The sequence below is a fragment of the Oncorhynchus nerka genome, linkage group LG13, assembly GCF_034236695.1.
Source record: "Oncorhynchus nerka isolate Pitt River linkage group LG13, Oner_Uvic_2.0, whole genome shotgun sequence".
NCBI classification, from domain to species: Eukaryota; Metazoa; Chordata; class Actinopteri; order Salmoniformes; family Salmonidae; genus Oncorhynchus; species Oncorhynchus nerka.
The window spans coordinates 34789722-34815490 of NC_088408.1; the positions used below are offsets into that span (position 1 = coordinate 34789722).

Consider the following 25769-nt stretch of genomic DNA (forward strand, 5'->3'; position numbering starts at 1 on the left):
GCCAGTCTGCCCAGCGCCGCCAGTGCTCCCAGTCTGTCCAGCGCCACCAGTGCTCCCAGTCTGCCCAGTGCTCCCAGTCTGCCCAGTGCTCCCCGCCCAGTGCTCCCAGTCTGCCCAGTGCCGCCAGTGCTCCCAGTCTGCGCCAGTCTGCCCAGCCGCCAGTCTGCCCAGCGTCGCCAGTCTGCCCAGCGTCGCCAGTCTGCCCAGCGCCGCCAGCGCTCCCAGTCTGCCCAGCGCCGCCAGCGCTCCCAGTCTGCCCAGCGCCACCAGCGCTCCCAGTCTGCCCAGTGCCGCCAGTGCTCCCAGTCTGCCCAGCGTCGCCAGTCTGCCCAGCGCCGCCAGGCTGCCAGGATCTGCCCGACAACCAGTCTCTTCCAGATCTGCCCGACAACCAGTCTCTTCCAGATCTGCCCGACAACCAGTCTCTTCCAGATCTGCCCGACAACCAGTCTCTTCCAGATCTGCCAGACAACCAGTCTCTTCCAGATCTGCCAGACAACCAGTCTCTTCCAGATCTGCCAGACAACCAGAATCTGCCAGACAACCAGAATCTTCCAGATCTGCCAGACAACCAGAATCTTCCAGATCTGCCAGACAACCAGAATCTTCCAGATCTGCCAGACAACCAGAATCTTCCAGATCTGCTTGTCAACCGGAATCTTCCAGTTCCGCCAGCCAGCCAGGATTTACCGGAGCCGACTACCTGCCTGAGCTTCATCTCAGTACTGGGCTTCCTCTCAGTACTGGGCTTCCTCTCAGTACTGGGCTGCCCCTCTGTCCCGAGCTGCCCCTCTGTCCCGAGCTGCCCCTCTGTCCCGAGCTGCCCCTCTGTCCCGAGATGCCCCTCTGTCCCGAGATGCCCCTCAGTTATGTGGGGATCTGGGTGAGGACTATTAGGCCATGGTCGGCGGAGAGGGTGGATAATCCCAGGACGCGATGGAGAGGAACTATGACATTTATGAAGTGGGGTCCACGTCCCGAGCCGGAGCCGCCACCATGGACAGACGCCCACCCGGACCCTCCCTATGGTTTTGAGGTGCGTCCGGGAGTCCGCACCTTAGGGGGGGTTCTGTCACGCCTTGGTCATAGTGTTTTGTGTTTTAGTTATATAGTTGGTCAGGCCAGGGTGTGACATGGGTTTATGTGTTGTATTTCGTATTGGGGTTTTGTATTATTGGGATTGCGGTTGAGTAGGGGTGTTAGGCTGGGCTGCCTGAGGCGGTTCTCAATTAAGAGTCAGGTGCTTCTCGTTGTCTCGGATTGGGAACCGTATTTAGGTAGCCTGAGTTCGCGTTGTATTTCGTGGGTGATTGTCCCTGTCTCTGTGGAGTGTTCACCAGATAGGCTGTAATTAGAATTCACGTTCCGTTTGTTGTTTTGTATTCATTCAGTTATTTCATGTATCGCTATATTCTTTCATTAAAGTCATGAGTAACCTACACGCTGCATTTCGGTCCGACTCTCTTCATTCTACAAACGAAGAACGCCGTTACAGTGTTCTCTACTCCGACAATTAATCCACATATAAAACAGGGAAACCTTGTCTCTCCTCGTTGATCCTTCGTCTGTGGATTTTATATGGCAGTTGGCCTACCAACTTTAAGGTGTGTTACCGCCACCAACTGGACATGAGTGTTAACTTTTTTCATCTTTCAATCACCTACGTGGAAGTGGGACTTCTCGCATCAAGTGTCTAAAATAGAAGTTATATTTTTGGGCCTGGCTAGGCAGACGCGTGCGAGCAATTTGGATGAAATTATTGAATAATATGTAGGTGTACATTTATTTTGCAACGCTTGCAACATGGCCGGTTTGGTCAGCATGTAAGAGTGTGTGTGTGTGTGTGTGTACACTAATCTTTATCCCAGAGGGAGGGAAGGAACCAGGGTCTTCACCCTGTTGTTCTAATAGTGTCCTGTTATGGTCCCTTCTGCTCCACAGGGCTGGTTTCCTCTGTCTGCTCTACTCTGAAGCCTCTGGTCAGATTTATATTTTTAGCTCTCATTGTATCTCTTCCCTCTCCTGTCCCCCCCCCTTCCCCCTCAGATCTGCTGACATGTTTAGACAAAGGCAGTCACTTCTCCGACTTAAAGTACAGGTAAGGGTGTTTCGTACGTAGGGGTGTGTGTCGACGACCAGTCAGATGTCTTCCTTTGTGTCCTTGATGAACTGTAATGGCAATAGATTACTAGATTGTTCATGGACCTTAATGGAAAATATGACCCCTTGTTACCCATCAGCTAGTCAAAGATGGGCTTCTCATTTCCTCAATATTTATACAATTTAGATTCCAGTATCTTATATGTCTCCATTTAAGTCAATTTTGTCCACTTACGGTGTTGTAATGTCGGTGTCCTCTGGTGTGTCTATTGTTGTCTACCCCCACAGGAAGTACTGTCCGGCAGGATGCAAAGCAGTGGCGGGCGACATATCCGGGGATATTTCCCAGGGTTACAGACATGTAAGTATAATTCTACTACTGTCCTCAAGGGTAGTCTACTGCATGCTTTTTTTACTGTATGTTCCCAGGTTTCTGTGTAACCACAGACATTGGATTCGTTATTTACAAGGCATCTTTGTGTCCTTCGAAGCCTTGGCAGCAGTGTGGCCCTGACAGGTTCTAGTCCCCTGAAGCAGCCAGTCAGCCATGCACTTGTTTGTTTACTCTTCATTACATTAGCCTGTCCTGTCTTATGTCAGAGGAACTAAACTGTTCAGAGGCGCCACTTAGACCACCACCGTCCTCTGCCCACAGGTGCTTCGAGTAGTAGTAGGTTTACTGAATGGGCCCTTGTTAGCCAGAGAAACAGACACACCAAAAGCTGGATATGAGGAGTTGGCCCCAGGCTAACCAGTTGTTGCTGGTGATTTTGTCTGGCTCCTGCTGTGCAAGTGGTTGTGATTTGTTGGGACACTGCTGTGTTGCCCGAGGGTGCTTGTTGTGTCATTTCTACCTCAGGGTTCATACGGGGGGGGCCCTTTGTTCCCGTGATAAACCCCCACCACCCTCCCACACACACACACACACACACACACACACACACACAGGTTGTGGAGGTATACTGGATGGGTATTCTGTTTATGTAACTGCCGTGCATTTTTCCTCAGCAGCAGAGCTGGGTTTTGCTGTTTAGTAGGTTGCATCACAGGTCAGTCAAACCACAGAAGCAAGGCAACTGTAAAACCAAACAAAAAGTATTTGTGTCTAACTGGCTTAGAGGTCTTGTACTGTAGAACGCTTTGGGCTCCTTATACATATTTAGAGCTAGAGATTTGCGACCTTTCAGTGTAATACCTGGAAATAGTAGCTATATAGTAATACCATAAGATGTATAATACCGAGGTAAACAGCCAAACACACACAGACTAAGCACTTAAGAACTAAGCACTGTGACACAGTTCTGGTCACTGATGTCCAGAGTAATTTCAGAACCATAGTTTTACCAGCCCTCCCACCTATGGGCTCAGGACATATAAAATCAATTATATGATCTCTATGGGGCTCTGGGAAACCTTTCATGTGGGCCCCCTGGAGGGGATCAACCCCAGTTGTGATCCTCCTGCCCTGTCCACCCCTGCCTTGGCTGGTGTATCTAAAAAGAGAGGGGCTTTTCAGACCAGGGGCTTTCTCGGGCTCCTGAGGGTCAGCTCTCTCTTGGGCGTGATCAGGGCTACTGAGTGACCAGAGGTCAGTGTGACAATGTGACAGACAGCTTCAGGCTTAGGAAGCCCAGCAGGGAGCTCAAGCCCCACAACAATAGGCTACTGGAGCACAACAACACCGTCCACCGTCTGCTGCTGGGAAGAAGCATGAGGGGTCGAGGGCCTGAACCATAGAGCTCGTCTCCAGAGCGATCGATTATTCCACGTTGGCTATTGTATAGGGAGGATTTGGTGGAGGGCCTAGATTACGAGATAAAGCCTGTGGAACACAAGTTGTTTTATCTGTCCACTGCACCCATTCAATAGACACGCTCATTAGCATTTAGACTAACACAACCGTTTGTACGTGTTCTGGGCGGTCTGTTGCATTAATGGCTCCTCAGAGTATATTTGGTGTAACCATTCACATTGTTTTGATACACTGTATATAGGTAATTAACGTGGTTATCACACCATATGTCGCCATTCCGTGTGAAGAAGCACTGTAGTAAATGAATCATTTAGCAATATGTTCTGTTTGTTGAAAGGTCATTTGTCTCTTTAGTTAGTGAATATGACCCTTGGGCATTGACAGCAGGGAAGTAAGTAACTGTTGATGCTTCCTCTTCTACTGTGTGTTATTAATCTCCCGCTGCTAAAATGGTAAATGCTTCTCTGAAATACAGTAGTCAGCAGAGCTATAGACGAGTAGGTTAACTGAGGCAGGACACATGGCCAGTCTCAGTTAGAACCAGACAGTCCTTGGCTGAAGTGTTAAGCCATTATGTAGTCTATGCCTCTCCTAGTAACAGCAGCAGTCTTGAAGCCAGCCTTGCTCTAGCACCAGTCCATGATTAGTCTCTAGACACAACTGACTGGGGCCATTATCTAATATACAAACTACCAGAGCCTATCCATCTGCTCTATCGGCAGACAGACGGACGGGCAGCAGGACAGGGTTATCTGTATTTACGCTGTCTTGCCCTGCAGTATATAAAAGATCAGGGTAATACTCACGAGGCAGTTAAATCTGTCCCCAGAGCAGCTGTTATTCCAGATAAGAGACTCTGTAAAGCAGGTCCTCAGGGTCCCAGCCACTGGCCCTGTTATGGGAGCAGCAGCCCTCCCCCTCCCATCCAGCATGGAATATGTGCTCAGTGAACACCTAGTTGCCAGACCAGCCTGTCTGGAATCTAGCCTGTCTGTAATGGCTTTTTACACGGAAAGGGAGGAAATTGCTGCAGGCTGAAATGAGCCGAAACGGATTTTAGCACAGAGCTTTCACCTTGTCTCCATGTTAAAGTTAGTTAGTATATATATTTATTTTTTTACATTTGAATAACAATATGTTTTCAGTAACTCATTTTTTGGGGGTCTGTATTAATGTGTTTGAGTGCTTGTTTCAATTGATCCTTGATGGACCCTAATGGAGAATGTTATCAGCAGAGCTCAGATACATTTTTAAAGCGCTCCAGTGATTTCCATGTTAATTGTAAGTCGTCAATTGTAAATCATCAATCCTGTCTTTTTGGAGAAAATGCATGTTTTATACTCTTATCTCTGAGGTCATTCCTACCTGTCCCAGTCTTTCATTTCAGCAGCAGGGTGGGTCATTCACTGAGCGGTAGGCAGCTAGCTATTCCAGAGCTATGTTCTGTGACAAGGTACTGCTTTTCTAAGTAACTCATCACCGAGAAATATATTTGACATTCCTCCTATAGCTACAATTACCGTCATTGTCGCCCCTAGAACGCAATCACAATGTGCCTTTTTTCCCCATGCTTAAGTTAAGTGTGGCGTGATTGAGAATGCATGGACCTTAAATAAGGTTAGAGTCGACTGTGGCTCCATGTCATGAGATTGCCTCTTTCATTTGTGTTGAGATGCCTGTGCTCCCATTGCTGACACAGATGAATGATGGGGAGCGGCATTGCGTACACGCCGTCTATCATGGGGCGGGGCCAGTCCCCGTAAAGGGGAACCTCGGATGGAGGGATGGTGCATTGTAATGAACAGAGATGCGCTGATGGAAGCCGTGGTGCAAGCCTTTTCACTGAGGGTGTCCATGTTTTAATGTGTATGTTTCGTGGCCTACACTGTCTTGATTAAATGGTTTTTGCCATGCGTAGTATTTCTGTGTGGTGGTGGTTTTTGGCTAGCTCACGGTCAGACTTTCGTTACCAGTGTGCGAAGTTTCACTCTTCTCACTGCGTTTCATTGTGGTTATCTGTGCTGACTGTCTGTCATCTCATATCTCTCTGCTTTCAGACGTCTGTGCTGTGTAAGGCTGCGGTCCATGCCGGGGTTATACTGGATGAGTTAGGAGGCTGGGTATCCGTGGAGACCCAAAAAGGCCTGAGTCACTACCCCGCCACCAGAGCCAATGGGATCCAGTCCAAAGAGTGAGTACTGCGGAATGACATGCCATGATTAAGAGGGCGGGCAGTACCACAGCAGTAGATGTGAATGTCAGGCATCATATGTTGCCCTTAACAGCACTAAAGGCTACTACTAAGGCTGCTCTTTAGATAGGCAGCCCAATTCTGATCTGTGAAAAAGATCTGATGTGAAAAGATCTGATGTGATTGGTCAAAAATGATCAGAATTGGGCTGCCTGTGTAAATGCAGCCTAAGCAGAGGTACCAATTGGTTTCCAAAAACATGATCTACTGGCTCGTTGTAAGATTCTGAAAGAAGTGGTTGCATGATGGGACACCTCATGTTCTCTGTCATCTTTGCTATGAGAGTTAAATAAATGGCACTTGCTCACTGCCCCTGACCTTGGATAGTTTACCTCAGTCAAAACAGGATTCATCAGGCAGGGCTAGCGGGCTTGCATTCCTGCACTGTTTCAGCGATATGATTAGCCAGCTCCTCGCTAACGCCAGAGACACTCAGTATGGGCTATGGCAATCACCGAGATGTATGATGGAGATCTGAGGTGGCCGAGAAGAGAATAATATTGGCCATCACTCAAGCTGTCGGTAATATATTCAGTTGGGCACAGGTTTCTGTCATTTAGAAGTAATACATGCAAAGATGACCTGAAAAGTCATGGCTATCACAAATTGACTTCAGAGCCCTAAGGCCTATAGCTATGTGAATGCATTAAAGCTATGTTCAAATGGAGACCTTTTGAAATGTGTGTGTTAGGTTTCCACGTATCGTTGAACGCTGCTCATCAAGCAATCACTTTCTTAATGCTTCGTTGGATTCACTGGCTATACATGCACTGCTGAATTGAATACACACCTCCTTATAGACCTTGAGTATTTGTGGATTTCCCCTGAAAAGTGCTATGTCATCAGATCTACATAAAGCATAGTGTTTCTCCTTTGTAAATGTACAAGGCTAATTCTCCAAATGCTTGGCCTTTGCTAAAAGGGGTGAGTACTTGGGTCGTCAGAACCCACTGTTAACTGCAGCACTCCAACTTAAGGTGGTATGAATGAAATGCAGAACGTATTGGACGCTGTTAAGGCAAGTTTGACATTTTCCCGTTGGATTCTGCTGGATTTGGACATGAAATTCTGGAAGGAAAAACATCGCTTTCACTCAAGCCCCATCCCACCTCCAGAAGATGTAAGTCTCTGTCTCTGGAAGAAAAGATCAATATCTTGTTTGTAATATGAAATTGGATGATGTCAAATCACGATGGAAACCTGTGTGTTGTTCGTACTGTATCCACGTTGTAGCAGGATCAGTTACGTTTTGACTGAGATACTTTGATTATTTTGACACTCAGGTGAAATGTATTACCTACATTAAAGTGTTTTATCTTTTTGTAGTTTGACACACCTCTGTAATCGTCCCAAAATATAATTGAACCACCATATCTGCTTTTTTGAACTGTTCAGAGACATCAGATTCAGGAAGCTGGTGAAAATGACAGGATATTGAGTGATGGCTGAGAAAGATTATTCTTCCGACAAGCTCCCTTTAATTCACCCCCGGTGTCTTAATGTGTTCAGGTTAATCCCCTAGTTACAGGCAGCGAGGAGAGAAGAGACTCCACAGAGAGTGTAGAAGGGGAGGGGAAACGAGGCACTGGGTCCTGGGGGAAGGCTGATTTGGAAAGACAACGGGGTGGGGATGCTCCTTTGTGGCCACAATGGATGTTCCTCCACAATGGCAGGCCCTCTGTGTATCATTGTAATCGTTGAAGTCCGCCATTGATGGAAATCTTATTTTTCTTCTTCCAGCGGTTCTTTGTCCGACGCTCTCTTCACGTTCGTCACTAATGGTAAGATTTGTTTTGTTCTCATTCGCTACTGATTTTATGCTTTTAAATATTTGTATTTCAAACAAAATGTGCTGAATTTGTCAAAGCCAACATACAACTTACTAAATGAAAAATAGTATGCTGACTTTTCTGACAATTTGCTGATAGGTGTTGAAAAAGGAAATAGTTCAGTTAACAGGTGCCAAATGGGCAAAATACCTACTTGATTTGGAAAAAATGAAAGTTAAGGTAGTCGAATCTTATCTTGGGAAGCATGGGAGCCCCTTATCTCCTGTCTGTTTATTTTAATACGGCTGTTTGCAATCTGGCACAGTTTCATCCAGTTAGTCAACTCTACCTGTGGAGAGAGATGGATAGATAGGCTCTGGCTATCTCACAGCAGGCAGGCAGGCCTCCAGGGAACACCCACAAATAATCACATTCACATCCTCCCAGAGACCCTGGACCCACTCCAATTTGCATACCGCCCCAACAGATCCACAGAGGGTGCAATCTATATTGCACTCCACATTTCCCCCTCCCACCTGGACAAGAGGAACACCTATGTGAAAATGCTGTTCATTGACTACAGCTCAGCGTTCAACACCATAGTGCCCTCCAATCTCATCACTAAGCTAAGGACCCTGGGACTGAACACCTCCCTCTTCAACTGGATCCTGGACTTCCTGACGGGCCTCCCCCGAGTGGTGAGGATAGGCAACAACCCATCCGCCACGCTAACCCTCAACACTGGGACCCCTCAGGGGTGCGTGCTTAGTCCCATCCTGTACTCTCTGTTCACTCACGACTAAGTGGCTATGCATAACTCCAACACCATCATTAAATTTGCTGACGACACGACAGTGGTAGGCCGAATCACCGACGACGATGAGACCAGCCTATAGGGAGGGGACCTGGCCGTGTGGTGCCAGGACAACAACCTCTCCCCTCAACATCAGCACGACAAAGGAGCTGATCGTGGACTACAGGAAACCGAGGGCTGAGCACGTCCCCATAGGCTGCGTCATCTTCAAGTTCCTCTGTGTCCACATCAATAAGTATCTATCATGGTCCACACACCAACACAGTCGTGAAGAGGGCATGACAACGCTTCTTCCCCCTTAGGTGGCTGAAAAGATTTGGCACGGGCCCTCAGATCTTCAAAGTTCTACAGCTGCAACATTGAGAGCATCTTGACTGGCTACATCGCTGCCAGTATGGCAACTGCTTGGCATCTGGCTGCAAGGCGCTACAGAGGGTAGTGTGTACGACCCGGTACTTCACTGGGGCCGAGCACACTGTCATCCAGGATCTCTATACCAGGCGGAGTCAGAGGACCCTGAACAGCTCCTACCCCCAAGCCATTAGGCTGCTAAATAGTTAGTCCGGGTAGCTATTTGGTTAACTATTTAACTAACTGCATCGACCCTTTTTGCACAAACCCTTTTGACTCCTCACGTATGCTGCTTCTACTATTATCTATTTGCTCCTAGTTATATGTACATATCTACCGCAATTACTCGTACCTCTGCACATTGACTCGGTACTGGTACCCAGTGTATATAGCCAAGTTATTACCCCATATCTCTGCACATTGACTCGGTACTGGTACCCAGTGTATATAGCCAAGTTGTTACCCCATATCTCTGCACATTGACTCGGTACTGGTACCCAGTGTATATAGCCAAGTTGTTACCCCATATCTCTGCACATTGACTCGGTACTGGTACCCAGTGTATATAGCCAAGTTATTACCCCATATCTCTGCACATTGACTCTGTACTGGTACCCAGTGTATATAGCCAAGTTATTACCTCTGCACATCGACTCTGAACTGGTACCCAGTGTATATAGCCAAGTTATTACCCCATATCTCTGCACATTGACTCGGTACTGGTACCCAGTGTATATAGCCAATTTATTACCACATATCTCTGCACATTGACTCGTTACTGGTACCCAGTGTATATAGCCAAGTTATTACCCCATATCTCTGCACATTGACTCGGTACTGGTACCAGTGTATATAGCCAAGTTATTACCCCATATCTCTGCACATTGACTCGGTACTGGTACCCAGTGTATATAGCCAAGTTATTACCACATATCTCTGCACATTGACTCGTTACTGGTACCCAGTGTATATAGCCAAGTTGTTACCACATATCTCTGCACATTGACTCGGTACTGGTACCCAGTGTATATAGCCAAGTTATTACCCCATATCTCTGCACATTGACTCGGTACTGGTACCCAGTGTATATAGCCAAGTTATTACCTCTGCACATCGACTCTGAACACAGCCAAGTTATTACCTCTGCACATCGACTCTGAACTGGTACCCAGTGTATATAGCCAAGTTATTACCTCTGCACATCGACTCTGAACTGGTACCCAGTGTATATAGCCAAGTTATTACCTCTGCACATCGACTCGGTACTGGTACCCAGTGTATATATCCAAGTTATTACCCCATATCTCTGCACATTGACTCGGTACTGGTACCCAGTGTATATAGCCAAGTTATTACCCCATATCTCTGCACATGACTCGGTACTGGTACCCAGTGTATATATCCAAGTTATTACCACATATCTCTGCACATTGACTCGTTACTGGTACCCAGTGTATATAGCCAAGTTATTACCACATATCTCTGCACATTGACTCGGTACTGGTACCCAGTGTATATAGCCAAGTTATTACCCCATATCTCTGCACATTGACTCGGTACTGGTACCCAGTGTATATAGCCAAGTTATTACCCCATATCTCTGCACATGACTCGGTACTGGTACCCAGTGTATATAGCCAAGTTATTACCACATATCTCTGCACATTGACTCGTTACTGGTACCCAGTGTATATAGCCAAGTTATTGCCCCATATCTCTGCACATTGACTCGGTACTGGTACCCAGTGTATATAGCCAAGTTATTACCCCATATCTCTGCACATGACTCGGTACTGGTACCCAGTGTATATATCCAAGTTATTACCACATATCTCTGCACATTGACTCGGTACTGGTACCCAGTGTATATAGCCAAGTTATTACCACATATCTCTGCACATTGACTCGTTACTGGTACCCAGTGTATATAGCCAAGTTATTACCCCATATCTCTGCACATTGACTCGGTACTGGTACCCAGTGTATATAGCCAAGTTATTACCCCATATCTCTGCACATTGACTCGGTACTGGTACCCAGTGTATATAGCCAAGTTATTACCTCTGCACATCGACTCTGAACTGGTACCCAGTGTATATAGCCAAGTTATTACCTCTGCACATCGACTCTGAACTGGTACCCAGTGTATATAGCCAAGTTATTACCTCTGCACATCGACTCGGTACTGGTACCCAGTGTATATAGCCAAGTTATTACCCCATATCTCTGCACATGACTCGGTACTGGTACCCAGTGTATATATCCAAGTTATTACCCCATATCTCTGCACATTGACTCGGTACTGGTACCCAGTGTATATAGCCAAGTTATTACCACATATCTCTCAGCACATTGACATATCTCTGCACATTGACTCGGTACTGGTACCCAGTGTATATAGCCAAGTTATTACCCCATATCTCTGCACATTGACTCGGTACTGGTACCCAGTGTATATAGCCAAGTTATTACCCCATATCTCTGCACATTGACTCGGTACTGGTACCCAGTGTATATAGCCAAGTTATTACCTCATATCTCTGCACATGACTCGGTACTGGTACCCAGTGTATATAGCCAAGTTATTACCACATATCTCTGCACATTGACTCGTTACTGGTACCCAGTGTATATAGCCAAGTTGTTACCACATATCTCTGCACATTGACTCGGTACTAGTACCCAGTGTATATAGCCAAGTTATTACCCCATATCTCTGCACATTGACTCGGTACTGGTACCCAGTGTATATAGCCAAGTTATTACCACATATCTCTGCACATTGACTCGGTACTGGTACCCAGTGTATATAGGCAAGTTATTACCTCGTACCTCTGCACATCGACTCGTTACTCATTGTCTATTTATTTATTTATTTATTTAATTTATATATTTATTTGTCTATTTATTCGTTACTCATTGTCTATTTATTTGTATTATTACTACTTTTCTATTTCTCCTTTCTCTCTGCATTGTTGGAAAGGGCCCGTCAGCATTTGACTGTTAGTCTACGCCTGTTGTTTACGAAGCCCGTGATGAATAAGATTTGAAATGAAACCGTTGGTGTTAAGTATAGAGAGCAGAAGTATTAATTCAGACACGTGATGATACAACCGCAGATTGACTGCATGTATTAGTCATATTTGCGCTCAGTAACTGGACAACGATACCGGTTTCTAAGAACTTGTGATGTGAAACATTTCCAATTCAGTTATGTTTCTCGTGGACTATTGGCCTTTAATATGTGACCGTTAGCTTATTGCCTCGACGACTACTCCCTTTAACAAATCTATCTTTTGAGTGGAGAGATCTCTCCGATTTGACTTAGACAGCGTCAATGTTCACGTGACACATTGACAAATGTCCTGCCACTGACAAATGCTGCCATGACATACTTTCCCTAGTCTGGAAGCTTCATGAGCTCATCAAGAACGTCGATGTCCTGCACTTTAATCAAGACTAGCTCCTTATTGACTGTCCTCTGTCCACACACTCATTATGTTGGAATGGTGATGAATACAGGAGTCATAGCTGCCTTAGGGTCCTAGTGCATAAGGGTTTAGCTTGTTGACTAGTTGACAGGGCTTTAGTCATAGTTGTTACATAGGGTTTTAGTTAGTTGTGGAGTCGACAGGGCTTTAGTCAGACTAGGTGCTCCTGTGACTGTTCTGACAGAATGTCTCCCCTCAGAAAGAAGTGGGTTTTAGGAAAGCTGGGCTCAGATTCCCCTAATGCTTCTCCACTGCCTTTGTGCTCTTTTTTAAAATATATTTTTACAACATGTGACTCCAGTTAGGAGTACAGAGGCGGATTTTTATGACGTGTACATTTTCCTGTTGAGTCAATGCTCGCCACGAGTGGCTGTGTTATTGGTTCCACATGCGTTTTATGTTAATTAAACGCTGGTGCAAAGTTGAGGAACAATATACAGTCCCTCTCCTTTGAATTTGGTTTTAAACTTCATCACTTATAATCCATAATAAACCAGAAACACAAAAACAAGCAGTCATGTTGGAGGGAGACAGTGGAAATATTTCCGTTAACTTAAAATTCTCCTGAATTAAACTTATTTACTTTTTCCTCTTCCTTTGTTGTTTTCTAGAATGTAAGAACCAGTCAGTGCTGCGGACAGTGTCTGTGAGTGCCAGTTCATGGTGGAAGAGGGCAGGGGAGATGGGTCATCAGTCTGACTGGGCGCCCAACAGCTCCCAGGCTGACCCAGGATCAGGGAGCCGCTCCTGGGCTGCAGACCAGAACGACAGCCTGCAGTGGCTCCTGCTGGACCTGGGGGAGAAGAAGAGGATCACAGGTGAGATAAGAGTCCTACTCAGAAGATAAGTAGTGCACTGTTTTTTTTCTCAGGATTTATTTGGATTCCCATATTGGCTCCATACCCTATAGAGCATGTCTTGCTTGCCCATCATGCCTTTGGGTTACCAGGCGACGCTTAAGTTTTTTTGTTGTTGGAATTTTGAGATTTGGTTGTAGCCTACTGGTACATATTTTCACCGTTGCCACGCTCTCTGTCCTGATGAATGGCAATCCCTTCTTACTGGGCCTGCTCCGTGCTCAGCATACTGTAACCGTTAACCGTAATTAAGTAGGAGCCCTGGTGTTCTTGGCCAAGTCATAAAGGATCAATGGCAGAGCTTTGCTGTAGAGTTCCTCCCTCCGTGGCATCAATATAAAAACAGGCCTTCAGTTTTAACTCTCTCCTGCCTGGCTGCCCCCCCCCGCCCCCGCTAAGGCGCAACATGAACACATCTGTCGGAAAAAGCAGAGGAAGGATAGAAATGGAATCCAGGGATTAAGGTTGTTTTAGAGGGGATAGTTATCCTTATAAAGGGGTCTGTCTCGTGATTTAACTCTGGAGGGCGGCTCACCACTGCCAAACCGTGGCACATGTGCACACACACACACACACACACAGCGTTAGAGAATGCCCCTCTGTATTGCTCCTCTACAAATAAGAGAGAGACTTACAAAGTCTGGTTTAAATATAGGACCATGCCGGACACAATTTATTTTGAGCGTGGTGTGTGTGTAGTCAGCAAGTCACAAGTTAATGTCATGCTGCTTTACAACACATTGGGTTCCAGTCAATGAAGAATGTCTGCTGTTTCTGAAATTCAGAGTTAAGGGGAACATTGTATTGATTGGAATGCGGGCTATTGAAAATGGAAGCACTTTTATAGTAGAATTGTTGTTGTGCAACAATCATAAGATTCTATAGTCTGAGGAATACAACCCTTTCCTAGACGGTCATGCTTTTCTCATAATCACATTATGGTAGATTGAATTTCTGTTGTCAGAATATGTTCCGGGATTCTTCTGATGGCATTGAGGAGTACACCACATCAGTAACTGGCTTCATCAATAAGTGCATCGATGACGTCGTCCCCAGAGTGACTGTACGTACATGCCATGGATTACAGGCAACGTCTGCACTGAGCTGCCGCTTTCAAGGAGCGGGATTCTAATCCGCAAGCCTGTAAGAATCCCGCTATGCCCTCCGACGAACCATCAAACAGGCAAAGCTTCAATACAGGACTAAGATCGAATCGTACCTCACCGGCTCCGACGCTCGTCAGATGTGGCAGGGCTTGCAAACTATTACAGACAACAAAGGGAAGCACAGCCACGAGCTGCCCAGTTACACGAACATACCAGACGAGCTAAATTACTTCTATGCTCGTTTTGAGGCAAGTAACACTGAAACATGCATGAGAGCACCAGCTGTTCCGAACGACTGTGTGATCACGCTCTCCGTAGCCAATGTTAGTAAGACCTTTCAACAGGTCACAAGGCCGCAGGACCAGACGGATTACCAGGACGTGTATTCCAATTATGCACTGACCAACAGGCAAGTGTCTTCATTGACATTTTCATCCTGTCCCTGTTTCAAGCAGACCACCATAGTCCAGGTGCCCAAGAACACGAAGGTAACCTGCCTAAATGATTACCGATCCGTAGCACTCATTTTTATGTAGCCATGAAGTGCTTTGAAAGGCTGGTCATGGCTCACATCAACCCCATTATCCTAGACCCACTCCAATTTGCATACCACCCCAACAGATCCACAAATGATGCAATCTCTATTGCACTCCACACTGCCCTTCCCCACCTATGTGAGAATGCTATTATTTGACTACAGCTCAGTGTTCAACCCCATAGTGCCCTCAAAGCTCATCACTAAGCTAAGGACCCTGCTACTAAAACCCCCCTCTGCAACTAGATTGTGGACTTCCTGACGGGCCGCCCCCAGGTGGTAAAGGTAGGGAACAACCCATCCACCACGCTGCTCCTCAACATACAGGTCCCTCAGGGATGAGGTGCTCAGTCCGCTCCTGTACTCCCTGTTCACTCATGACTGCATGGCCAGGCAAGAATCCAACCCCATCATCAAGTTTGATGACACAACAGCGGTAGGCCTGATCACGGACAACAATGAGACAGCCTATAGGGAGGTCAGAGACCTGACCATGTGGTGCCAGGACAACAACCTCTCCCTCAACGTGATCAAGACAAAGGAGATGATTGTGGACTACAGGAAAAGGAGGACCAAGCACGCTGTATATTGACTCTGTACTGGTAGTGCCATTTTAATCATCGGGCTGTCCGGGAGCAACTGCATTGACTCGGAGCTAAGTCACTTTAATAAATCCAAAATATTCTTAACAGCTATCCCCTGCATATTGACTCCGTACCGCAAGGCACTACAGAGGGTAGTGCCTATGACACAGTACATCACTGGGGCCAAGCTTCCTGCCATCCAAGACCTCTATATTAGGCGGTGTCAGAGGAAGGACCTAAACATTTTCAGACTTCAGCCACCCTAGTCATAGACTGTTCTCTCTGCTACCTGCTGGTATCCCAGTATTGAGCGGTATCCCTGTATATTGACTCTGCGTATCCCCTGTAATTGTCGAGGTCCAAAAGGCTTCTTAACAGCTTCTACCCCCCCCCAAACCGTAAGACTCCTGAACAGCTAATCAAAGGGCTACCCAGACCCCTCTTTTACACTTCTGCTACTCTCTGTTTATAATCTATGCATAGTCACTTTAATAAACTCTACCTACATGTACATATTACCTCAATTAACCGGTGCCCCCTGCACATTGACTCTGTACTGGTATCCCCTGTATATTGACTCTGTACTGGTATCCCCTGTATATTGACTCTGTACTGGTATCCCCTGTATATTGACTCTGTACTGGTATCCCCTGTATATTGACTCTGTACTGGTATCCCCTGTATATTGACTCTGTACTGGTATCCCCTGTATATTGACTCTGTACTGGTATCCCCTGCACATTGACTCTGTACTGGTATCCCCTGTATATTGACTCTGTACTGGTATCCCCTGTATATTGCCTCACTTGTTATGTAACTGCTGCTGTTGAATTATTTGTAACTTTTGTATTTTCTACTTATCTCTTTTTTTTTACTTAACACTTAATATTATTTATTTTCTTAACTTCTTAAAACATTGTTGGTTAAGGGCTTGTAAGTAAGCATTTCACTGTAAGGAATACCTGTTGTATTCTGCGTGTGACAACTTTAAAATTAGATTTGATTCAACAATTATGAATTGGAAACTCTTACACTCAAAGTTCACCAAAAGTACAATTTCAACCATGAGCCAACAATCCAATAGTTACTTTCAATACCTTGAGGGTCTGAGATCCTGTATTGGAATTATGACAGTCATTTCCTATAATGATAGGTGTGCTGCGTCTCCATATAACCCACAATGCCGTGTGTAATGTGGAGTAATGACATGTTGCGGGTCGCCCGTCTGCCGCCATATTGTTCTGGCCCAGTGCCAGGTGCTCATCTGCCACAAAAATGCTCAATCATACTGTCTGGGAGCTGCAAATGACTGTGACGGTTTCCACGTGGTGGTTCAGTGATTGTTCTGCTCTCTGAGATGTCTCCTGTCCCAGTTCCAGTACATTCCAGGACTGACTAATGGGTGACATCACTGCCTCGGACACCGAGAGAAAATATTTAAAGGGGGGGGGACATGCTGAACAATAGAAAGAAAATGCGCTCTGTTTTTGTTTTACAGGAATTATCACGACTGGCTCCACAATGTTGGACTATGACTACTATGTGATGAGCTTCGTGATCGATCACAAGGAGAGTCGTCAGTGGAGGACCTACACACAGAACAATAGTACACAGTACATGGTGAGTATTCCAAATCCAGTTGTCTGATATCTGACTTCCATATTCAATTGCCTGTTATGTCTATTGTTCCATAATTAACTGTCTTTATACATTATTGTACAACAACAGACCTTCCTATATGCATAATCAATGTCTTCTGTTACTCATGAGTCACAAGAATGCTTGCCAGTCCTTCTGGCCCTCTCCTCTCTCTCTCTCGGTCTCTCCCTTTCTCCCGGTCAGGTATTTGAGGGGAACCAGGACAGTCTGCATCAGACCAGGAACACCTTCCACCCTCCAATCATAGCCCGCTATTTGCGCATCATACCTCAAACCTGGCACCAGAGGATTGCCATGACGGTAGAGCTGCTGGGCTGCAACTATGTCAGAGGTACAAATCCTAACCACATCTAACCTGACTACAGCAGAAATATACAGTGGGGAGAACAAGTATTTGATACACTGATGATTTTGCAGGTTTTCCTACTTACAAAGCATGTAGAGGTCTGTAATTTTTGTCATAGGTACACTTCAACTGTGAGAGACGGAATCTAAAACAAAAATCCAGAAAATCACATTGTATGATTTTTTTTTAAAGTAATTAATTTGCATTTTATTGCATGACATAAGTATTTGATCACCTACCAACCAGTAAGAATTCCGGCTCTCACAGACCTGTTAGTTTTTCTTTAAGAAGCCCTCCTGTTCTCCACTCATTACCTGTATTAACTGCACCTGTTTGAACTCGTTACCTGTATAAAAGACACCTGTCCACACACTCAATCAAACAGACTCCAACCTCTCCACAATGGCCAAGACCAGAGAGCTGTGTAAGGATATCAGGGATAAAATTGTAGACCTGCAGAAGGCTGGGATGGGTTACAGGACAATAGACAAGCGGCTTGGTGAGAAGGCAACAACTGTTGGCGCAATTATTAGAAAATGGAAGAAGTTCAAGATGATGGCCAATCACCCTCGGTCTGGGGCTCCATGCAAGATCTCACCTCGTGGGGCATCAATGATCATGAGGAAGGTGAGGGATCAGCCCAGAACTACACGGCAGGATCTGGTCAATGACCTGAAGAGAGCTGGGACCACAGTCTCAAAGAAAACCATTAGTAACACACTACGCCGTCATGGATTAAAATCCTGCAGCGCACGCAAGGTGCCCCTGCTCAAGCCAGCGCATGTCCAGGCCCGTCTGAAGTTTGCCAATGACCATCTGGATGATCCAGAGGAGGAATGGGAGAAGGTCATGTGGTCTGATGAGACAAAAAGAGAGCTTTTTGGTCTAAACTCCACTCGCTGTGTTTGGAGGAAGAAGAAGGACGAGTACAACCCCAAGAACACCATCCCAACCGTGAAGCATGGTGGTGGAAACATCATTCTTTGGGGATGCTTTTCTGCAAAGGGGACAGGACGACTGCACCGTATTGAGGGGAGGATAGATGGGGCCATGTATCGCGAGATCTTGGCCAACAACCTCCTTCCCTCAGTAAGAGCATTGAAGATGGGTCATGGCTGGGTCTTCCAGCATGACAACGACCCGAAACACACAGCTAGGGCAACTAAGGAGTGAGTGAGAAGCATCTCAAGGTCCTGGAGTGGCCTAACCAGTCTCCAGACCTGAACCCAATAGAAAATCTTTGGAGGGAGCTGAAAGTCCGTATTGCCCAGCGACAGCACCGAAACCTGAAGGATCTGGAGAAGGTCTGTATAGAGGAGTGGGCCAAAATCCCTGCTGCAGTGTGTGCAAACCTGGTCAAGAACTACAGGAAACGTATGATCTCTGTAATTGCAAACAAAGGTTTCTGTACCAAATATTAAGTTCTGCTTTTCTGATGTATCAAATACTTATGTCATGCAATAAAATGCAAATGAATGACTTAAAAATCATACAATGTGATTTTTCTGGATTTTTGTTTTAGATTCCGTCTCTCACAGTTGAAGTGTACCTATGATAAAAAAATACAGACCTCTACATGCTTTGTAAGTTGGAAAACCTGCAAAATCGGCAGTGTATCAAATACTTGTTCTCCCCACTGTAACAGTCTGGTTGAGTGGGTTTGGCTGCAGGACAAGATGGTGTTATCAGTGAGTCAGTAATTGCGATTGATGACTGCCTTTTAGAGAAGCTTTGGTGAGGAAGATCAGCTCCTGTAGGGAACTGACCTATTGTTTTACAGTACATTTACTATAAAGTGGGGAAGTAGGATAGATCTGTAATTTTGCTGAATGTTATTGGCACACCTGTTGATCGTTCAACGCTCACTCTCTCTCACTCGCTACCACTCTTCTCCCTTTCCCTCTTTACCCTCAGTGAACATGTCATCCCAGATCACCCTGGAGACGGTACCCACCAAACCCAAGCCTCCGGTGGGGGACGAGGAGATCACGGAGCCGTTGCCCTCCCAGGCAGACCTAGGTACCCATCTCATTAAAACATTGCTTCCACCAGATGTTTGTTTGTGTCATAGCTGGCTAACATGCTCTCTCCTCTCTATTCTCAGTAAAGCTGGCCATCATCATCGTACCCACAGTCTTATCTGTGGTGCTCATTGGGATTTGTCTATTCAAAATGCTGCAGAAGTAAGTGGGTCGTTCATGTCATTTGAATAGATAATGTAATGCTTTTAGAGACGGTAGTGTAAGGTCCTGTAAGAAGAGCTTGCACCTTAATGACTCATGGGGTTCCAGTCCCCATGACAACGTGACTGACGAGCTCAGATTGGCCTGACCTTATATGGCCCTGTAGCCGCTTGTTCTCTCTACCGTGTGCCTACTCTCTAGACGATGTCTGTTAATTATGTGTGGGAGATGTCGTCTGTCTGCCTGTGTGTCTGTCAGTATGGATGTGCCTGAGGAGGAGATCTTTTCAGGAAAAGAGAGAGGTGAGGACAAGGAAGAGATTGGAGCAAGGGAGAGATGTATGGGACAATGAGGGTCAGGAAGATTCCTAGAACGGTCCTTTGAAATAGCTGCCTGTCTGTTGCTCAGCTAACATAACAAGCCTGACCACCAACACAACCACAGTCATTCGTGTCAGTGAGAGAACACTGGAGGAGGATGCACAACACATATGTGGTTGTATACCATTCATCTTTTTATTATCAGCCTTTGTTGTCTTTGGTTATGTGGAGGTGGAAGGTAGAGGGGCTTAAAAGCTTCCTCAAGCTTCCCAGCCAAAACAGTTCGGAAGAGTTAGCGGTTATATTATGACAATATTTTGTGAAATGTTTGTTTGGTCGGCTGTTCCGGCACATTTTCTTTCTGGAGGCAAGCCGAAGTCGGTAGCTGAAGTTTGCGCTTCTTTGTCTGTGATTGGTCAACAGTGGGGATTATAGGGCCTCCTGAGTGGCACAGCGGTCTAAGGTACTGCATCGCAGTGCTAGAGGCATCACTACTGATCCGGGTTTGATCCCGGGCTGTGTCACAGCCGGCCTTAACCGGGAGACCCATGAGGCGGCGCACAATTGGCCAAGCATTGTCCGGGTTAGTGGAGGGTTTGGCCAGCGGGGATGTCCTTGTCCAATACCGCTCTAGCGACTCCTTGTGGAGGCCGGGCACATGCACGCTGACTTCAGTCCCCAGCTGTATGGTGTTTCTTCTGACACATTGGTGCGGCTGGCTTCCGGGTAAAGCGAGCAGTGTGTCAAGAAGCGGTGCGGCTTGGCAGGGACGTGTTTCGGAGGACGCATGGCTCTCAACCTTCGCCTCTCCCAAGTCCGTCTGGGAGTTGCAGTGTTGGGACAAGACTAAGTACCAATTTGGATATCACAAAATTGGGGAGAAAAAAGGGGTAAAAAGTGCAAAAAAACCCAGTAGGGATTATTCAATAAAGTCTTTGTTGCCATTCAATGAGAGATGACTCGTTTTCATGTAGTTTTTTTCATTAAGAAATAATGAACCAAACAACTTGGTTAGATAAAAATTTGCGCTTCTAAGATCTCGGCAAAAACTTCAAAATGAATGACAGATTTCTTGAGTCTTCGTTAGGGGAATATTCAGAGGTGGAAACTTCCATTGGGAATAAATGGAAATATATACAAATGTAATATTAATACCAATTAAATGTAGCTGTTTTTTGCATTGGATATATTTACCATATCTTATTGAGACAGAAACCTAAACCTTTTACCTTATCATAAGTAGATCCTTCCAATAGAAAAAATAAATAATTAGTTACAAGTTGAACTTTAATTAAATGAGTTGACTCTTCACATGGGATGATTTCACAGAACAACAAAAGAAAGGGAATATTGAATGATCCCCAATGAACCATCGCATCTCCCAAAAACGTTTTCAACATACATCTGTAAAATGATAGTTTAGAAACTAAAGCTTTGGTTGTCTTCTCCCTGCACCTCCTCAATATCCACCTCTTGAACATCAGACTCTGAGGCCTCAACTTCACTGTCACTTTCCAACCTTGTTGAGGATGGTTCGTTGTCTGGATCAAAAAGCCTCAAATTTGACCAGATGGCCACCAATTTTTCAACCCTTGTAATGGTCAGCCTGTTGTGTGTTTTGGTGTGTGTGTCCCCAAACAAGGACCAGTTGCGCTCTGAGGTGGTTGATGTTTGTGGGATTTGTAGGATGATGGAGGCAACAGGGGAAAGAGCCTCAGATCCACGAAGTCTCTTCCACCAGGTGGCTGATGAGATATGATGGCACGACTGCCATATTGCATCTCCATCCCAAAGCCCTTGCTTGGAAGTGTACTTTGCCAGGCTGCCAAGAAACTTTCTCTCATCCAGGACAAGGTGGTGAAACACGGTAGTGATGACACCATTGGCCTTGTTGATCTCTGTACCAGACAGGACGCTCTTGCCAGCATACTTGGGGTCCAACATGTACACTGCAGTGTGTATGGGCTTCAGGCAGAAGTCTTCATGCTTTTTGATGTATTTCAGAACTGCAGTTTCATCTGCTTGGAGCAACAGACAGGATGGCATTGTCTCCCTCAATCCGTGCTACTGCTATAGGTTTCAGGCTGCTTACCACTCTCTCCCAAAATACATCATCCAGGAGGATCCTCTTGATGGGGCTGTCCATATCAGCAGACTGTGATATGGCCATTTCTTGGAGAGACTCCTTCCCCTCCAGGAGACTGTCAAACATGATGACAACACCACCCCAACTGGTGCTGTTGGGCAGCTTCAATGTGGTGCTTTTATTCTTCTCACTTTGCTAGATGAAGTAGATTGCTGCTATAACTTGATGACCCTTCACATACCAAACCATTTTCCTTGGCTCTCTTCTAGAGTGTATCCATTGTTTTCAGTGTCTGATGTCCCCGAGGAGCAGATTCAATGCATGAGCAGCACAGCCAATGGGTGTGATGTGAGGGTAGGACTTCTCCACTTTAGACCAAGCAGCCTTCATGTTCGCAGCATTGTCTGTCACCTGTGCAAACCTTCTGTGGTCCAAGGTCATTGATGACTGCCTTCAGCTCATCTGCAATGTAGAGACCGGTGTGTCTGTTGTCCCTTGTGTCTGTGCTCTTTTTAGAATACTGGTTGAGAGGTGGAGATGATTCCTTGCCCACAAACATTTGACCACCCATCAGAGATGATTGCAATACAGTCTGCTTTCTCTATGATTTGCTTGACCTTCACTTGAATTCTGAAATCGGCATCCAGCAAATGAGTAGATCAAGTATGTCTGGTTGGAGGGGTGTATGTTGGGCAAAGAACATTCAGAAATGTCTTCCAATACACATTGCTTGTGAGCATAAGAGGTGAATCAGTTGCATACACAGCTCAAGCAAGACATTAATCAGCATTTCTCTGACTACGTTCCTCCATTGAGGTAAAAAAAAACTTCTGATTCCAGGAGGACCGTGAGCTGTTGCTATTGATAAGGTGTTTGATTCGTCATTTTCACCTCGAAGAGAGGTAGAGGGACTTTTGTCAGAGGTTGCTTGTTGTGAGCGCTGAGGCAACTTTATGCACTTCAGATTATTCTGCATCTTTGTTGCATTGTTCTCATATGCTTTGACACATTATTTGAAAATGTACACAGCTTTTACTTCTACATTAGAAGCAGTGAAATGTCTCCACACATCAGATAGTGCCCATGGCATTTTCCTGTAAAGATTAGAAAAAAATAGGAAAAAAACAAACATACAATAAATAGTTAAGCAGTTAGATTAAACAACTCCTGCGTAAGATAATAAATTTAAAAAATGAAACATGTATGGAAACAGGTGAATTAACACTCCTCAGATAGCAGGCAAGCTAAAAACCCACATGGTAGCAAAAACTAACTAGTTAGAAATGATTTAAACACACTTTGCTGTAGGCTACTATTTACTAGTTAACTAAAAAACATGTATGTCATATAAAATATTCACTCCACCCAGTATTGTAATCAAAACTTACCAGAAAGCATGTGGTCCTTGTCTCAGACAGTGTAGTAGTGTGGGCTCAATAGCATCTCATTAGTGTGCAAGATCGTGAAAATCAGGTGTACATGTGATGGAAGAGTGCACTGCACATGTGATGGAAGACTGCACTGTGCATACAGACGGTTGCAATTCCATTGAATTGGGGATAGTTTAACCAAATATGCCACAAGACCTAGAATTGCCTTGTATATCCCACAAAAAAAAGGTTCACTGTCATAAGCTAACTTCTTTGATGAATTTCAAGCAAAATTCCTGGGCTTAACTTCACATGGAAAATGTGCAACCCTAATTCAGACTAGGAAGTGGCTATTGCTTCTCAAAATGGACAAACAGTACTATTGACACTTTTTTCCTCGTTTTTCAAGCGAAGGTCTTTCTAACAGAGTATGCGAGCACTCTCATTTGGTTCGGCTGAAGCATGCTAATGCCTTACGGGGTCATCTGTCAGTGTCAGAAGATGTGGCCAGCTGTATGACTCCCCAGAGAGGAGAGGGGGAAAAGGAAGAGAAACGAGAGAAGGGGTGCTCAGCAGAGCCAGGCAGTGGGGCCTCATCTCCCCCCAGGAGGTTATCAGAGGAATGGGGTGAGGGAGCACCACTGTCCTCCCTGTAACTGGAGTTCACAAAGGCATTTGTCTTTCTGTCACAGGAAGAAGACAAAAGAGAACTCGTACGGATCTTCAGATGCCCAGAAACCAGGTCAGTGAACGATTTACATTGTAAAAGACGTCATTCATATTACTGCACATCAAAATGGAATAATTTTTTTGTGAGAAACAACATGTATGGTGAAGATGAGCCCTAGAATTGTTTACAAACTGTAGGCAGGATAATCCATGTTATAGTGATACCCAGTCAGTGGACAGGTTACATGTCATTCCTTATCATTATGGCTGCTTTAATGAAACTACCAGAGCCCATTTGTTGATCTGTGACAACATGTCTGTGCTGTGTAGTGGGGGGTTGTGGTTAGTGAAAATTCAGTCAGGCCTGGGCTTGCATCTGGGGCTTATATATGTGCTCTCTCTCCATGCTAGAGTCCTGTCATTATGTCTGTCTGTGGAGTTGTCTTTTTACTGCCTGCCGGCCCTCAGGTTGTTGGAAGCAGATCAAGCAGCCGTTTGCCAGGCACCAGTCCACAGAGTTCACCATCAGCTACAGTTCAGAGAAAGACCCAATACAGAAACTTGACCTGGTCACCAGCACCATGGCAGGTGAGGACACATGCACTCACTGAGACGTCCGTCACAACTCAAGAGGCTGAGGCACCCATGGAAGTGAAGATAGAACCATTCTGTGGAGGCACCACTAGGGCTGTGGCGGTCACGAAATTTCGTCAGCCGGTGATTGTCAAACAAATAACTGCCGGTCCCACGGTAATTAATATGAACACTTTTAGCATCTCCTGGCTTCCACACATAACCTACAAGCCACTGATGCAGACCTTTTGGAACATCTACATTTTAATAAATCCAGTTTAATAAATCAATGTAATATAGCCTACACCTTCACAATAAGTTCTAAAGAAACATGAAATTAAGAAAATGTAGTCTATTTCAGAAGAACAGAATAGCATACTCTGAGTTGTCCTTATGTTAGGTCCTGATCTAACTATGCCATATGGCTGTGGGCTACACTGGTTCATTTAGTGGACAAGATTAGCTTAGAATTCCGTGGCATTATTTTATATTATTTTACAAAGCTGAATAAAATAGAAGGGATATTTTCTCCAAACAATTTGATGGAGTGTGCACATGCGGCAATTCTGTGTTGAGCGTTTAACAAATAAATAGGTACTCCTATATGCTTCATTTATATGAATTAATGTAACTTTAATTGTTCTACAAACGTTGGGTTATACGTTTAAATTTTTAATACATGCATGATGAAACTCCAATGATTTGAAAAAAAGTCACATTAAAGGCATGAGCTCTGCTTTGTTTTTTGCGCAGGCTGTACACACTTCATCATTCTCTCATTCACAATTTAACATACACTTGATAATGCCTCGAATTTCCCACCGGCATCCCGGTTGTGTGGCTGTAACGCCCCCTAAAAATCCATACCTTTTGTGACTGGGGCTAAATATAATAATTAGAATTCCCTTCTCCCTGGGTGCTGTATGCTCCAAAGCAATCACGTGATCCGTTC

The 25769-nt window shown here is 45.3% G+C and overlaps 1 protein-coding gene across 1 annotated transcript in view; it reads left to right on the plus strand.

The window, feature by feature from the left end:
* dcbld1 (discoidin, CUB and LCCL domain containing 1) overlaps positions 1 to 25769 on the plus strand; it is a 45007-nt gene that overhangs the window by 13765 nt on the left and 5473 nt on the right. Inside the window, exons 4-14 of the mRNA XM_029676802.2 lie at positions 2047 to 2098; positions 2389 to 2461; positions 5911 to 6044; positions 7845 to 7885; positions 13141 to 13347; positions 17110 to 17231; positions 17454 to 17601; positions 19531 to 19635; positions 19721 to 19799; positions 24268 to 24317; positions 24713 to 24832. Coding sequence (XP_029532662.2) covers positions 2047 to 2098; positions 2389 to 2461; positions 5911 to 6044; positions 7845 to 7885; positions 13141 to 13347; positions 17110 to 17231; positions 17454 to 17601; positions 19531 to 19635; positions 19721 to 19799; positions 24268 to 24317; positions 24713 to 24832 — 1131 coding nt within the window. The remainder of the gene's footprint in view (positions 1 to 2046; positions 2099 to 2388; positions 2462 to 5910; positions 6045 to 7844; positions 7886 to 13140; positions 13348 to 17109; positions 17232 to 17453; positions 17602 to 19530; positions 19636 to 19720; positions 19800 to 24267; positions 24318 to 24712; positions 24833 to 25769) is intronic.